General features: G+C 34.9%; 2 protein-coding genes across 2 annotated transcripts; one reads left to right on the top strand and one right to left on the bottom strand.

The window, feature by feature from the left end:
* The first annotated feature begins 156 nt into the window (after positions 1 to 156).
* LOC113690948 (clathrin light chain 1) lies at positions 157 to 3,628 on the top strand. Its single transcript, XM_027209084.2, has 3 exons — positions 157 to 799; positions 2,554 to 2,707; positions 2,798 to 3,628. The coding sequence occupies exons 1-3, from the start codon at positions 168 to 170 to the stop codon at positions 3,410 to 3,412; spliced, it is 1,401 nt and encodes a 466-aa protein (XP_027064885.2). The 5' UTR covers positions 157 to 167; the 3' UTR covers positions 3,413 to 3,628.
* Positions 3,629 to 6,682: 3,054 nt separating this feature from the next.
* Positions 6,683 to 9,882, bottom strand: LOC113690973 (expansin-B16). The gene is made up of 4 exons (XM_027209136.2): positions 9,418 to 9,882; positions 8,982 to 9,288; positions 8,291 to 8,420; positions 6,683 to 7,258 (listed from the first exon to the last, which is right to left on the bottom strand). Exons 1-4 carry the CDS (start codon positions 9,572 to 9,574, stop codon positions 7,064 to 7,066), a joined length of 789 nt encoding a protein of 262 aa, XP_027064937.1. The 5' UTR covers positions 9,575 to 9,882; the 3' UTR covers positions 6,683 to 7,063.
* Between the last annotated feature and the right edge of the window lie 7,070 nt (positions 9,883 to 16,952).

Genomic DNA, 16,952 nt, shown 5'->3' with positions numbered 1-16,952 from the left:
ACTAGGGTGCAATTCCAATTAAACTCAAGGAAAGAATTCCAAAAAAGTAGTATACTTGGTAATTATTTATACTACTTTTCTACCACTATTACTTATTTGTAAAACGCAAGGCCAAGGGGAAGAAAAAAAAAAAAAAAAGACCAACTCATTCAACACGTGTAAATCGAATGCAGTGGACATTTACCTTCCATTTTTACGAGAGAGATCTTCGAGACAAACCGAAACTCTCTGACTTTTCCATTTTTTCAATCCACCTCTTTCTTCTTCTTCCATTGATAATTTTCCGATCACACACACAAAAACACGCAAAGAAACACACACAGTTATACATACTCCGACAAAGAAAAAATCATAAAGAAAACATACACCAAAATATAGCCACGACAATGGCGTTTGATCAGGGGTACATGGCCACGGATGGCGGAGCTGATGAAATCAGTCAACCACCGTCTCACCTCTTTGATGAAGGTGGCTACGGTGGCTATGATTTTGATGCACCACCTCCTACCACCCCGGAAAACTATGACTACGACGGTGGTGCTGCACGGCCACCATCACCTCCACCTGTGGCTATGGATTATAACATGCATGCTGGGAATTTCGGGTTTAGCCATTCACCAAAGCGTGACGATTACTCTGCTTCGCCTTTTCAGGAGAATGGTGGCGGTGGTGACGGAAAAGGGTATGATATGGCAGCTGATACAGATGGGATTTTCAGCTCGGCTCCTTCTGATGGACCTTTGCTCCCTGATCCAACTGAGATGAGGGAGGAAGGTGCCGCATTTCGCGAATGGCGCCGGTGGGTATTTATGTCTATACAATTTGGAGTTTTTCCATGTATATATGCTGCTATGCATAGCAATACATTTGTATTTGCGTGAGATTTGAATCATGCTTTGGTTGATTTCTGTGATGGATCTCTGGGATAGCATGGACCATGATGGGTACATTTGGAAGTTTATTACTCTTCTTTTGCCCTTTTTTCTTTCTGAATTACATATTGAAAATTTGTTTACTAGGATCTTTCTTTGGTGAATAATGTTCGTTTATGATTTATTTATATTCATATCATCGCATGCGATAATGGAGATATTGAACAGGCAATCTGTATGCCATGATTAGATATTCATCAGAGATTCAGTTAATTTATGTTAATATCAACTTGGAGATCGAGATTGTTAGTCCTTTATTGCTTTTACCTACCTTTACTTTTATGTAGTTGTCCACACATACATGTTTAGTTTCTGAAGAGTTACATGTCTTCTTGGATCTTAACTAGATATGCCGATTTCAATGTAGTTTTTTTGTTTATTGTGTTGATTCAATTAGTACTGATGTAAACCATCATCAATAGTAATAGATTTATTGGTGCATGTGCTTGGTAAATTGATTTATGATAGACATGCTTACAGTTCTGATACTGAATGCTGGATTTATATGGCTATTTGGGAAACAAACATATATAGATTGCAGAGCTTTACAGTTTAATATGTGGATTGAGAATGTTGATCGAATTCGGTTTCCTGTTCTCATCCTCAGAGTTATTTCTTACATTTCTCGAATAGATTGGTTAATGTGCGTGTCATTGTGCATTCCACTCGGAGAGCGACTGATATTTCAATCTTCAAAGTCTCTGTCTCTGATAATTTCTTTGCTATTCTTAGGGAAGTCTTTAATCTAGTCTATTGGTGATCATATATGATAATTGGTCTCCTATAGTTTCATGCAAATGATGTTTGCTCAAGATTACTTCTTTTTTTTTTGTAAATAGGTTAAAGGATATTTTGTTGGATTTCTGACCAAACAGGGGATTTGTATGGCACAAATGCTATAATCAAAATTAAGCTACATGATGAATAGGCTTTTCTATCTTGGGTTGTAATTACTAATTTGGAGTGTGAGTTGAGTTGGAAATATTTAAATGGAAGCGATTATTTTGCGTCTTCTTCTCAGTGTAGAATTTATTTAGTATGGCAAGCAAGGGAATACAATCCAGAGTTGAATTCAGAGATACCAAAAGAAATCAAGAATCTTGTAACAAAAATGGTATCCTCTATCCTGCTTCTATTAGCCTCTGAAAAGGAGGATTTGGCTAGCATGACGACCAATATGAGATTATTAAATAACCTAATTCCTCCAGAAATATGATATGTCTGTTGACTGTTTTGGTGTTCTCCATTGTGCTCATTAGTTGCTCCATAAGCATTCTCCTTCTGTTACACTAGTTATATAGTTTCTCAGTCTGTTGCTGATATTAATGCTTTTTCTGAATTTTTAAGATCACTAATCGCCTAATAGTATTGTGAAAGTTGGTTAGCTTAGGGTCCAAAATTTTGTCACATCATTTCTTGCTCTGTCTTCACTTCATTTTGGTCTTTCTTTCATCCTGCTCTCCTTTTTTTTTTGTTCTTTTTTTTTTCCCCTTTTCCTCTTTTGCTTTTATCCTTTGGTTGCTAAGGTGCTTGGCCGACGATGTTATAACAAGTATTTGGTAATAATTAGGAACTCCCAATCAGGGTTGTCATTCATGTAAATTTGCTTACTCTGTTGTAGCCAAAATGCAATTTATCTTGAGGAGAAGGAGAAAAGAGAGAAAGAACTGAGAAATCAGCTCATTGAAGAAGCAGAAGAGTACAAGCGAGCTTTTCATGAGAAAACAAGGCAAAACAAAGAGACTACAAAGGCTCAAAACAGAGAAAGAGAGAAAGTAATTTCCAGAACACACATTCCTGTTCCACAATATCTTTATCCCCATTGATTTGTATTATAACGCCTCATTTTTTTGTTTTCGGAATAGCTGTACCTGGCTAACCAAGAAAAATTCCACAAAGAAGCCGATAAACAGTATTGGAAAGCCATAGCGGAGATTATTCCACGTGAGGTACCTAATATTGAGAAGAGAAGAGGGAAAAGGGAGGAAGAGAAGAAGCCTTCAGTTGTGGTCATTCAGGGCCCCAAACCTGGTAAACCAACAGATATGTCAAGGATGCGTCAAATGCTTCAGAAATTGAAGCAGAATCCTCCGCCTCATATGATTCCTCCTCCGCCGTCCAAAGATGCCAAGGATGCAAAAGAAGAGAAGGATACTAAAGAAGGGAAGGATGCAAAGGACAGCAAAGACGCTAAGGATGCAAAGGAAGGAAAGGATACCAAGGATGCAAAGGAAGGGAAGGATACCAAGGACGAGATGAATGCCACTCCAAAATCAGCCAAGGCAGTGAAAGATGACAAGGCTGCAAAAGTTGGCACTCCGAAATCGGCAAGTGCTTCGCCTTCTGCTGCTGCTGGAACGAATGCTGTTTCACCAGCCAAAGATGCTGCTAATGATGGCACTCCTAAAGCAACAACACCAGATGCTGCTTCCATAGCTGAAGGTGAACAAACAGTAGAAAATCAGCCTACCAGTGCATGATAAGCTCCCCATCTCCCTTTCTGTTTTTCACATCTAATTTTATCTAAAATGATCAACTTAGTTCACATTGTTTTATCAATTTACTACCAGTAATAGGAATAATAGCAGTTCTTGTTTTTGACATTAGGACTTTCAGTAGGGGGCTGCTCTGAGTTCTTTTTGATGATTATTGGCTTAGTCTGCTTATTTGAATATTAACACAATAATTTCCTTGCACTTTGCCCTATCTCGATATTTAGTTGGAAGACTGATTAGTTTTGCACATCAAGTGTTTTCTCATTGTAGTTGCTCCAAAAAAAACAAATGAGAGTCATGAAACTTGGGGTAGGGGTATCTGAGATTCTGAATGGAAGAGTTTTCATGTCTTGATGGACATGAACTTGTTCACATAATTTCAAAATTCAATTCTTTATATATAGCGTTTTGGATCAAGATTCAAGAAGAGGCTTTTATTGAGGTGGTGTGCTTGAGAGTTGGAACATTATGGATTTTTAACACGCCTGCTGGACTACAACTGGCCCAAATAGAAATGGGCATGTTTTGAGCCTGGGCATATTGTTTAATTGCAGTTTGGGGTATCCATGAAAGTTTGTATCCACATAATTCGGGCCTGACAAAATAGTTACAGCCTTTGCTCCTTTTTGCTTTTCGACCCACTTATAAAACTTTTTGACCTATTCTTTCACTTTTTCTTTTTTTTCTTCACTTTCTTTTTGTAAGATATATTTTGTTTCTCCTTTTTTCCTTTTTCGTTTCTTATGATTTACTGGCTTGTATTTCGTTTCCACTATTTACTTTCTTGAAAAGTTAGGAGGACCAACGCCTTGACTAGAAAAACAGGAATGTACTTTCCTTGAAAGCATCAAGTGGCAGGCTTCGACAGGTTTATACCAGTTGGAAACTATGGATCTTTGTTTTGACATTTGTAAAATTGATCTTTTAGGCTCAAAATTTAGGCTGGAAGACCCCTAGAATTTGGAAGAAGTGGGGATTGGTTCTACTTAATTAGACTAGGTACCTGTGATATTTCAAATTTTAACTACAAAAATCAAGAGTCATGTACAATTTGGTTCCTAATGTCATGTATGTTAGTAAGGTTGAAAGATGAACTAAGCTATTTGATACTTGATTCGAATACGGTTTGGTAAGAGTTTGTTCGAACTTGACTCGCCATCAAATCAAGTCAAATTTGAACAATATTTTATATTTGATAACTTTCAAATTTGATAAACAAAATATGTTCGTTAAGTAAACAAATTAAATTTGAATAAAACTTTATACTCGTTGAAATAATCAAATAAATTTGAACACCAGACTGTTCGACTTGATTGGATTCATTTACACCGACCGCTACATACCTTTGAAAATTAACCAAAAAATCTTGTGCCATGTTAGGTCATTGTAACACTAGTGCACATTTCAGATTCATCTCAATATTCTCCAACTAGTCTTCCCTCCATTGTATCAAGCTCCTGCTGATTGAAGATAATAATAAAGGATTTTATGAAAATTTGAGGACTTCGGTACGATGTTGGTTGGTTCCTAAGCCACTTGTTTGCAAACCATTAGCTGCATATGCTTTGCCCTGTCCATTAAGATTTCCTGGAATTGCTTTGGGTTTCTACCACAAGTCCAAATAATCATAATAGTAAAGTAAAAGTTTTTTAAAAAAAAAAAAATCTACTTATCAAAAAGAAGAAAGACAGCTAAAAAAAACAGATGGACCTTTCAAGTGGGAGATTCACGAGCGGAAATTCTCGGGCCTTTGTCTCGGGGAAGATTTGCACACATGGTGGGGAGATTGGGATAATTGAGAGGTCCTTTTTTATCCAAAGATTCAATGGGACCGTTACCACGTGTGTCCATCATCACAATATCTGTTTGTCAATTCAGTTTTTTGACACCTCTCAACAATTAATATTCTTATTGATCACTTCCCTCAAGTTGCATGTGATTCTCGAACTCATTTGCAGCTTTATGGACTACGCATTCAAGATAGAACTCTTTAAACAATTTTCTATGGAGTTTGGCCCACCTCAAAACATGTCATACTATATTATTGTAAAATTTGACATTGTTGAAAGCTAATCAGAACTCGTAACGTAAGCAATTATATGTGTGTGTTTGGACAGGAGATTATTTGTTTAAAAATATCTCAAATAATTTACAATCCAAATACACTCATTAATGTTTTGAAACTCGAATCATTAATTGAATCAGTGAAATGTTCGGATTCAAGTTCAATCGGTCGGATTAATTTAACTCTGGTCAATGAATTTTTTTAAAAAAAACTTACATAAATATATACGCACAAAATAGGACATGCATTGGACTAATTTAGGACTTTATATGATGAAAAGTTTAATATTTTCAAAAAAAAACTTGGGTTTTCACAAATAAATTTTTTAAATTATAAGTTAAAACAAATAAATTTCATCTTAATTTCAATTGTATCTATCAAAAAAATAATTTGAAATCCAACCTAAAAATATCACAATATTTTGAAATCATACAAAATTCGCGTCCATGAAAATTAAACACTATGAGTTTAAATTTTAATTCATGTTTTTTAGATTTAGAGATTGCAACTTAAAAATAAAAAAGAAGTTCGGAATTTGGAGAAAGTAAGGAAAATAGAGACACAAACTTGATAAGACGCAAAAAATGAGAAGAAAATGAGTGGATCTGGTATTTAATAATTAGTCTTTAGGGTTAAGGGAAACATATTCTTTTTCCTTTCAATTTAATAGACAAAAATAAAAAATCACTGGTTGCTAGATTTGGATTTTATCCCATCAACTGTTGTTTCATTGGGTTCGAGTTTTATCCCACCAACCGTTATTTTATTGAGTCTGGATTTTAATCCCCACTTAAAGTGACTTGCCACATTTTGTGGCCAATGATGGGAGGCAGGATTTAATCCCTTAACCTCCTATCCCATTAGCTTTGGCGGTGATCACTGAGCTTAGCTCACTGGTTCTGTTCTTTTGGACAATCATTCCTCACTATTTTAATAGTTTTTTGGTGCCATCATCAGGAATAAACTTGAGAATAAAGCAAAAACAAACACATTTTCTGATCAAATGGGAACTCCAAATGAGATGAATGAATCCAACAAGGCCTTTTGTTGCAGGAAGGGTGATTTGCTAATCAATCCAAACTACACATATAGGCAACAGAGTTACAACTACTTAAGGAGGTCCCACGTTATCCAAAGATGCGAATGGTAGTGAAGCAGCTGGCAACATAGCAACAATGACACAAAGTAACTCACTGAACAAAGATTTCATTTCACCCACATTCTTGGAACTTACACATTGAAAATCACAAATTACATAAAAACTAGAGACCGCTCTCTCTCCTTTCATTTTGGAGGGGGGGCTCAAACGCTCACTTAACCAACCACTCCTTCAAGAACTATCACAGCCAATCAACAGACAGAGATGAGGCAAAAAGTGGGAAAAAGAAAGAAAGTGCCTTGGATGCTTTTATCTTAAGCTCCAACGGCTACTTTTCTTCTTTTTTAAAAAAAAACCAGCTTGGGAGCTACTACTAGAAAAAGCTATAGGGGTTATACTATAGGAGAAGAGGTATCCAAACATTCAGTCATTTGGCTGACTAATAAATGGGCAGCTAAAAATGTGATTTCGGCTAAAAGAAGTTGAGACGAGAAGGATAAGTGGCCTTGGGAGTCCAATTTCTTGGAATCACATCTCTTGCTGAGAGGGCTCTTGCGGTCGATAGCGTGGTTAACTTTACTGAGAATGGACCTTGTAAAGGGCCTGCAATAATGCACCAATTTGCGCCCCAGATATGAGTCATCTGTAGCCACTGATTTGAATTTGCCTGCAAGAGATTCAACAAGAAATGATTTAATACTTGAAATCATGCCTTTTGTCTAACAAGTGCTCATACCTAAACTTTGGGTCCAATTAAATGCAGTTATTCACGCGTGAAGACAAAAGCACAATGTTAGTATAATCTTTACACATATATGGGTATAGGTCTTCTGTTACATCCCTCAAAAAGTAAAAAAAAAAAAAAAAAAACACATTGAATTCTAAAATCCATATTACACGCTTTAATATGTTGACACCCGTCCACTTTAAATTATTGTAATTATACCCTAATTAAATTGAACTCTTGAGATGGACACATGTAAATGCATGGACGAGAGTGTGTAATATGGATGTTACACGTTATTGTGAAACAGAAAATCCATAGTCACATAAATCTAATCTATATAAATAATGCACTAAGAATTTCTATTTGAAGTTGTATTTAGTTTAGTCATTTTTTTTCTTACTAAGTGTGACAAATAACTTTATTAATTATTGCCCATACCGAGATTGAGTGCCTTTTCTTTTTGTGTCGAAGAGTAGTTGAATTAAAAGAAAAGGATAAAATTTTTCTGCGGATTTCATGAAGTTTTTTTAGTGATTAGAAAAAAACAAGAAACAGAAGAACAAGAATTTTGGTGGAGCTTTTCAGCATCAAAAGTAAGCCAAATGAGTCTTTTCAAGTGGAAAAGCTCTCAACTGTCTGGGCACGTGATTCTAAAGCCGTAAATTCACACCCTATTGTTCTCCGTAATGTTCGGATTTGTCTATTCCTATTTCCTATTCTCCATTCTTCTTCCCACCTTGATTTCCCCCCAAAAGTCTTCCAAAGCACTAAGGCTCCTTTTGGATAATTGTGAAAGTGTAGGCCCTCCATTTTTCTACCATATGCCCCCACTCCTTAACTAGAATTGACTACCCAAATAAATTCTTCAAAAGAAACAAAAGCAAAAAGAAAAATTGACTACTAAAAATACAAAATCAAAATAACACCCCTCTAAATACGTAATTAGAGGGGAAAAAAAAAGGTAAAAATTACCTCTCTTATATGCATCGAACCAATATCACCATCTCCATCTTCAAATTCCACCAAGAGAGAAAGCCAATAATCGGTTGACCCTTCATTTACATGGAAGGCAATATTTTTACCCGGATACTTGCACGGAGTCCTACAAACAGAAAGAAAAAAAAATTGTCCAGACTCATTGTAACAAGAAGAAATTTTTGGTGGGCTAAGCATAAATTACTCAAAATCTTTGTAATTTATGCTCATAATCACAAAGATTAAGAAAACAGTAGGTGATTAACTAAATTAGTCCAAGAAAAATTAGTCACCACTAGTAACATTTAATACTACATATCAGTGGGACGACAGTACTGCATGCAAACCAAGGCATACTAATTAATCTTCTGTTGAACACAAAGATTAGAGACAAAGTGCTTGATAAGTTGCCGAGCTGAAACTCCAATGTTAGTAAATACAACTATACTAAAAATCGACCAAGAAAACAAAAGAAATAGGAAAGAATGTCGCCAACAAAATAATAGCACTGCAACTGAACTCGTTGTCTGTCACTGTCATTCTCAAGCTGTATGTGGCAGTTAGACCACATCCTCGGAAAAAAAAAAATTCCGTTTTGCTTTGTAAAATGTCACCAATTGAAGTCTAAAAAATTAAATTATATGGTGGTAAAAGAAGTTTAATTTCAGTCAAGGCATGTAAGTACTACCTCCGGTAAATGACCGAGATTTCGCCGCGATTACGGAGCTGGCCGCCGTCACCGGCGACGGCCATGCGGCTGAAGGCAGCACCGCTAAGGTCGAAGTGAGTGCGACCATTGGAACAATATCCACCGGGGCACTCGTCCGTTATGATAACCGTAACAGCCCTTCTTGAACATATAGAGCTGTCTAAACACTTGACTTTGTAGCATGCACCGCAGCCTTCTCCGCCCTTGAACAGCACCGGACTCACCGCTCCCACTCTTGCCCTGAATGGCTTCACATCCACTAGTGAACCATACCCACATGCCCCACCTAGTACAAAATTATAGTACCAGTGAATTATTATGTTGAGCAAAATTATATATGGGCCGTACATAAATTACATTTATATATATATTTTTTGCTGATATGGGATTGTACTAGAATTATTATTATGATTACCGTCGCTGCCGTCGCCGTCGGGGCTGCCGTACCAAGTAGCGGTGGCGGGGTACCAATGTGGGTCGAAATTGAGGTGGAGGGGAGCTGCAGTGGCCAGCATTGCGGAAATGGCGACTAGAATGGCCAGCAAGAAGTTTGTGGTGGTGGTGGTGGTCATGGTGTTTGTTAATGAAGGTTGCAAGCAGAATGTGGGATCAGGGGTTTAATGTAGGTGTTCTTGTTTGTCCTAATATTCCCGGCGGGCGGCTGAGAAAACGAGGTTTTGGTCCGAGGAGAGAGGGAAGGAAGGGGCGAGCGAGGCAGCAGGGCAGGGCAGGGCAGGGCCGGAAGAGAAAGGGTGCTGCTCTCTGCCGACAGAATTTCTTAGGCTGTGCACAGTGTTCTTAGCAGCTGCTGGGCAGGCACTGTACTCCGGCCTTTTCCTGGCGCCTTTCGCTTTTGGTGCTTTTCTGGCCTTGGACTAGTGCTAATATATAAGCAGCAAAAAAGGTTTATGTTGCACTAAAAGCTTTGCTTTTGGCCCTATTTTGGTTTAATGTTCTATCAAATTTTGCATTTGGCTCTATTTTACAAGTCTTCTGTCTGACTTTCTCAGTAGTAGTACATGTAAAGTGGATATGATACCGCGTATATAGTGCATACAGTAGATATTTTACCGTAGATATTTTACCGTAGATTCTCTATCTCATTTTATTTTCTTAGACGTGTGTTTGGATATGGACTATTTGAAATAATGCTATAACACTTTTTGTAATATAATATATATGAAATAAAAAAATAATTAAAATTTATATTTATGATGTAATTGTTTTTAAAATCATACTCGTATTTTCGTATACAATGGATATATCATATAGTGTATTCACGTGCCAATTAGAGTTGGCTCAACTAAGGGCAGATCCAATGGGGTTGTAATAGGGAGCCATTACACCGCTCCATGACACGGCTCCCCGTTGGAGCCGTGTCATGGAGATTACACGCATCACATGTATGATGCGTGTAATCCATTGAATGTGGGCCCTATTTGTATTTTATTTGATTTAACTTATGTAATATTATGTCATGGAGTTCAACTAATTACATTCCGAATTATTAATTAAGTATGGATTATTATGATATCTTCGCATTTGAAGTATCAAATATTTGTTTAATTTCCTACATAATTATTTTTAAAAAAATAATAATATATTGTTTTTGAAACATAGAAAAAGATATATTATTCAAACTTAAAAATTAATAATATCATTTTTAGAAAATAAAAAAATTCAAAATGTACAAAATTTAACGAAAGTTAGTACTTTATTTTTTAAAAATAACAAAATTAGTTTTAAAAATTACTTTATTTATTTATGGGATATGAGTTATGCATTATTAAAATAAATATTTGATTAATTGTGGACCCATGCTATTACACCTTGTGGAGTGTAATCCATTGTGAGTGAAAGTGTAATAAAAGAGGAGAAAGTGGAATGCTGACGTGGCATGTGGATTACACTCCGCAAAGTATAATAGCATTGTGGATGCTCTAAGGAGGCTGGTTTAGCTTGTTTTCGACTGTAAATGGTATAACTGATGTAGGAGAACTACTGCAAGTTGTTAAAAAAATGTATGAATCCATACCATGGCCTTGGAGTGGGATAAGTGTGTTTGGTTTACACCTTACTTACACGTGCTAACTTGCTTGTATCGTCAACACAAATTTCAATTATTTTTTTATTTTATATATATCACATCAAAAAAGTGCTATATTATGTTTTTTAAAAAAATATCCCAAACAATCTCCTATCCAAAGTTTTTCAGAATGAAAAAATAAAGAGTAGAGCAGAAATTAATAATAATATAGAGGATTCAAAACCAAATTTTGCCTGCATGAAAAATATCTTAAGTTTGATAATTGAATTGGTGACTTGTGAGAGTTTAGAACTCGGTTTTATTAGGTTATTCATTTAATATATTAAATTTAATACTTGACAATTTAATAATTTAATATATTCAAAATTCAATTTTATTACACGCACCCTAAGTTCGAAATCCAAATATTGCACCAAATGGTTTCATTCTTGTCCTTCAAAAAGGTGCATATTACTTTCAAAGAAACAAAAGGTACACATCACGTATAATTATTTAAGGAAAGAGATGGGACAATATTTTAATTCATCCCAAAATAATTAATCATATAATAAACAAAAAACTTTATGATCTTTACAGGCATGTCTTTTTTTGACAAACGACTTTTAGGCATGGGACCCATTGGAATTTCTCTAATTCACGGTGATGCCACTACTTCCGTAGTGGGCCCATCGACCGTTAAGGCGTTAAATCCGCCAGACCGTACGTGTCAGTTCGTTGTCAATGCCCAAGGGCATTCTGGTCATTAAATTTTGGAACCGGAGAAAGAGATCATTCTAACCGTTAATCTTGTTTGTTTATTGGATTTCGTTCTTGGACTTATGCAATAATGCCCTATTTAACGTTTATAAAAGATATACTCCTAGATCTAAATCCGTTTAAGATCCATAATTAATTATTGACAAAACAAAAGCCTTTACTGTTTATAGAGCTGGCTTGACAAATTCTTGATTTTTTATAACTGCAAAATGAAATTCTTTACTATATATAGAGTTGGTCAAAGAGGAAGAGAGAGAGAGAGAATTTGTGAAATTGAATAGCCATTGATTTGATCGCTTTGTTGAAAAAGTAAATTTAGTTTATTATTTTTCTAAAATATCCCTACGTCAATAGTAGAATTATCACTAATCACTATATTTTTACACAGCAATAATATTACACCATTCATAAGATATGTTATATTTACTAATAATGACTTATATTAAGTAAGAGTCTTTTAAAGAGGTTAAAAATTAACTATATTCTTGAATTGGAAGGTGAACTATAAATTAGAATGAATGAAAAAAATAAAATTATCAAAATGGGATATATGGAGTATATAGCTAATTAGTATTCTCTTGTATATAAAGCACTTAATTATATTATCACGTATACTTTCGAAAAAACCAATGTGGCTTTAACTGAGTGGTCAAGGAGGACTACATGTATACTCTCTCCGTCCCATTTTGATAATCATGTTTCCTTTTTTCGTCTGTCCCAAATTGTAGTCCACTTTCTAATTAAAAAATTTAGTTATATTTTAATTTTTCTAAAATACCCTTATTCAATATAAGTTGTTGTTACTATAAACCTACCCCATCTAATGAGAGTTGATTCTTTTTTTACCATCAATTCAAGTTTCCATAAAGTTGTACTCTAATTAATGTGAGGGTATTTTAGAAAAATAGCTACCTAAATTGATTGTTCCAACAAACTGAACTACTTTTTATTAAACTGTGTGAAAAAAGAACCAGAACTATCAAATTGAAACGGAGGAAGTAGTATATTTATAAATCAAAGAGATGCAACTATTATTCACTACTTAACTTTTGTACGCGAATCACCTTACAAGAATCATACATAATTATATTAGTCTAGTTTATGTCACATGAATGACCAAGGGCCCAAGGCACACTTGGTCATGATGGAAATTACACGGACTTACGACAAAAGTACAAGTTTTGCTGATACATCGGATTTTGTTGGTCTACTCTAGAGTTTATGCACCAAAACCCATTACTGTTTTACTCATTAGGTATACAATCACAATGTGAAGGGTTTGGACGTTTTTGTTGACTAGGTTTATTGTTTGTTCTTTTTGGTGTTTATTACTACCATCTGTTTTAGGTCTACAGATTCTTTGTGTGTTGGATACAAGTAATAAATTGTCATTCAATCCACCGTGCACTGTAAATTAATGCATTGCAGATGTGAAAGGTAGCAATCGCATTGAAATTGGCAGTACGAAGGGTGCCTCGGGCAAGTGTGAGTTGATAGTAAGACTGAAGAGTTTCACACCTTGAATTCTTGTTGCACAAAGCCTTGAATTCGTTTCACACTTGAATGCTAGTAGTTCTATGTACCTGCTAGCCTCTAACACAAAGTTTATTTAGATTCTTCCTGGTCTGTAGTTTAGGATAGATAAGTTATACAATATCGTTTTCGAAAAAAAAAAAAGAAGAATTCTTGTTGCATTAATTGCACAAAAATCTCCAAAATTTCGTATAACCAAAAAATAGAAAAGAAAAGAAAAGAAAAGCTGTGCATGTTATGACGAGCTCATAATTAATTTGGATGCCAATCTTTAACACATGGCTTGGTGGCTTCTTTAATTTGAACACACTAATGTTTATAAGTTGACTGCTACAAAGATGTAAAGGCAAAGAAGAGGATTTCTGATCTGTTGTTGGTGCTTAATGATCAAAATGATTGCAATGCTTTATGAAAATATTCCGAAAGCCTTATCTCATGCCCTACATCAGTTTCCATTTTGGGAAGAAATCACGTTTTTGGCCAACCAAAAAGGTTGGAACAAATACCATATCTTCTCAAAAAACTTGATCCACCAAGGTCATCCATTATTCGTTTCTTAAGGGTGATCTTGAAGTATTTTGGATCTCTTAAATGCGTAGAAAAATGGTGAAAAAGATAGAAAATATACACGTTTTCTTTCTTCTTCTTCCTTTTTTTTTTTTTAAATGAGAGGTTTTGAACTCAAAACCTGTTATTTACAATTTCGTCTACCTTACCCCCAACCTAACCCTCCTTCCATGTGCACGTTATGCTAGCAAATTACAAAATGTGTAATTAGCTTCATTAGACCATATTACAAAAATATACTACTTACTAATTTAAATTTAAAGTATGTGCATCATCTCATACACAAGTCTAATAAATTCCTATTAATATTCAAGAAAGAGAATATTGAATATGCAATTGTTACGTCATGAAGTCAATATCTTCACTTTTTCTCAAAGACTTGGAAATATATCTCATCAATTATGCTAAATCAGTGCAGCTCATATGCAATGTCAATCTGATGTTAGAAAGTATAAAGAGAAATCAAGCAACCAAGAACCATGATGTATTGTCGAATAATGGTGGTGCTGTATATATTTATATATATATATAAAGTCTTGAATGATTTTGAGTATTCGTGGTCCAGTTGGGCAAGACATGTCTATTTTTGTGCCCTTAATTGTCGAAAAGTGGACCATTCAATAGATAGATCAAAGCGTGAAGCATTATTGATTGGAACGTAAGCTAAACTCCATAAAATCGCACTATACAGATCTTCAAGTAATGAGAATTTTTTAGTATAATCACCAGCAATTATTTGAGTGGAATTGGAGTGGTGAACTTGTCTTATGTTAATGGGAAAGGTAATCAGCTGCCTTAAAGCACCGTATTTTCACTTTTGAGTGCTCCAAGCATTCATATGCTTTTTGGGATTATACATTTTTTACCTTTGGAAGAAACTAATTGCAATGAAAATATTTGTTTGGATACTCCATAATTGCAAATTAGTACTTAAATAGATCTTCTCAACCAAGACAAGAAGGCATAATTTACCAAGCTATCGCGATCAATTAAACACACCATCACTACTTGTTTCCACATCAAACAAGCTAATAAGTTTGGATGAAGCGAATATCTCTCCTAAAATCGTGGAAACAAAGATACATACAAAAATATATGTGTGTTTTTATGAGTGCGTGCATTTATACATACATTTTAAAAATATTGCGTCTGAATAAAAGATAGTTTTTGGAATTTCAATATAATACTTTTTTACGATGCGATATATGTCAGATAAAAAGATTATTAAAAATATTAAAAAATGTATTAAAAAATGTATTTGCAATGCAATCAAAATTTTTTATTTTAAAAAGTGGCAAATCAAACTATGTTTTTATCATTCCGTTGTAAGAGTTCCCCACTGCACTAGATGTTTTTTCATTGTTCACACAGTTAACATCCATACATGCCCAAGACCCTGTGAATATCCGTCGGCCAAGAACTTTGGAAGGTACCATTGGCAAACAACAAAATCCCACATGAAAATCGTAACTATTCAACCATCATTCTGGACGAATAATTTTGCTGTTCTTCAGCAAATGCGTCAAGGCCAAATGATCAGCAGCCTCAGCCCACATAGGAAAGGAACCTCAGCTCTCTGTTGACCAACTATATGTTCTTCTGTATTCTGTTCGTGATCAGTGATGCATGATTCTATGATGCAAGGATTTTTTGACTTTAGACAGTTTGATCACCAGAAGCTCAAAGGGTTTGAGCTAATTAACTCGTCTCCAAATTAAGATCTAATAATTCGCATATGAAGAACTACCAAGTTTTTGATCTACCACTTCATGATGACTTGCTTGAATTCCTAGGTATTTGTTGCAACTGCGTTGATGAGTTGCAACCAAAACTAAAGGTGCATATCAGCTGCTATGGCAATAAATGCATTAAGAAATATGCAAATGCAGGAGAGAAAAATGCATTAGCTAATAGCTAGTTTAATTGGTCACTACGTGGCATGTTTGTTCACGAAATTTCAAGCAATTTTCGCCAACTTGATTGCTCAAAATATAATCCTAGAACAGGCTTATTTTGACCGAATAGGTCCAGCGCAGAAAATTCTAAATAAGCAGCACGAGCCGACTATTACTAAATAATCCATGTTTCTACCGTCTAAATCCACACCTAATATAACTTTTGATGCTAATAGTACAAGTTATCAATGCCCGTGACACAAATCGTTAATGCATTAGGGGTGTCGATTTAGGCGATAGAAGTGTGGATTTAACCCTTCCCTTTTTTTTTTTTTTTTTTTTTTTTTTTTCAATTTGAAGTTTCTGCTGTAGCGATGCAATTTAAACTACTTGCTTTAAGCTTAAAGTGGTTGATAAAGTAAGCAAAACATCCCATAAAATAAGCCTAATGGAACTTTACTAAGCAACTAATCAGGCCTTAATATTTGAAAGAGATCTTCATGTGAAGCTACATCAACCACGAACACTAAAATAATTGCAATCTAAATTATGAAGAATTCACCCATTCTTTTCCTACCAATGAAGGATCGCCACATGAACCATTCAATTTAATTGTTTGATAGCGCTTTTCTTCACAATCTGTACAGTTAAAAAAAAAAAAAAGTACAAAAGAAGATCCCATGGAAGAAGCACACTCGAGATTGTCTGGTCAAATGGAACACCACTAACTACCAATATGGCCTAAAGATTTTCTAATGATATCATGTTTAATTAGTTATTACTATGTGGTAGTTAAAGTTGTCCTGTTGCCGTTGAAGAAGACAATTGTCTGGTCTTTTGTCGCATGACACGAACTTTTGCTCTTTAATTTAATCCTAATTAACTCAACTGTGTTAGTTTTACAAATCCGGGTTAGAAATTAGAATCTTATTTTAGTACATGGAGAAGAAGAAAACACTTTTTATTTGATCAGTAATTTTGTTTAACTCATAATCGCCTAATTTATTAAGTTTAGCCCTCCCACCTGCATTTTAAACCAAAAAAAAAAAAAAAAAAAAACCACTAAGCAAAAGGCATGTCAATTTAGTTCAACTACTACACTTTTTTTTTTTTTTTTGAGTAAAATGTGTCTGCAAATGAGCAAATATTAAC

The sequence above is a fragment of the Coffea arabica genome, chromosome 5c (assembly GCF_036785885.1).
Source record: "Coffea arabica cultivar ET-39 chromosome 5c, Coffea Arabica ET-39 HiFi, whole genome shotgun sequence".
Classification (NCBI taxonomy): Eukaryota; Viridiplantae; Streptophyta; class Magnoliopsida; order Gentianales; family Rubiaceae; genus Coffea; species Coffea arabica.
This window is presented reverse-complemented; position numbering and strand designations above follow the sequence as displayed.

What these genes read in the sequence shown, in the direction of transcription:
- LOC113690948 (XM_027209084.2), top strand. Translation starts at nt 168, where the DNA reads ATGCAGTGGACATTTACCTTCCATTTTTACGAGAGAGATCTTCGAGAC. An exon ending in GCATTTCGCGAATGGCGCCG is followed by an intron (nt 800 to 2,553) that starts GTGGGTATTTAT and finishes ACTCTGTTGTAG; the next exon opens with CCAAAATGCAATTTATCTTG. An exon ending in AAAACAGAGAAAGAGAGAAA is followed by an intron (nt 2,708 to 2,797) that starts GTAATTTCCAGA and finishes TTTTCGGAATAG; the next exon opens with CTGTACCTGGCTAACCAAGA.
- LOC113690973 (XM_027209136.2), bottom strand. Translation starts at nt 9,574, where the DNA reads ATGACCACCACCACCACCACAAACTTCTTGCTGGCCATTCTAGTCGCC. An exon ending in CGACGGCGACGGCAGCGACG is followed by an intron (nt 9,289 to 9,417) that starts GTAATCATAATA and finishes ATTTTGTACTAG; the next exon opens with GTGGGGCATGTGGGTATGGT. An exon ending in ATCTCGGTCATTTACCGGAG is followed by an intron (nt 8,421 to 8,981) that starts GTAGTACTTACA and finishes TTCTGTTTGTAG; the next exon opens with GACTCCGTGCAAGTATCCGG.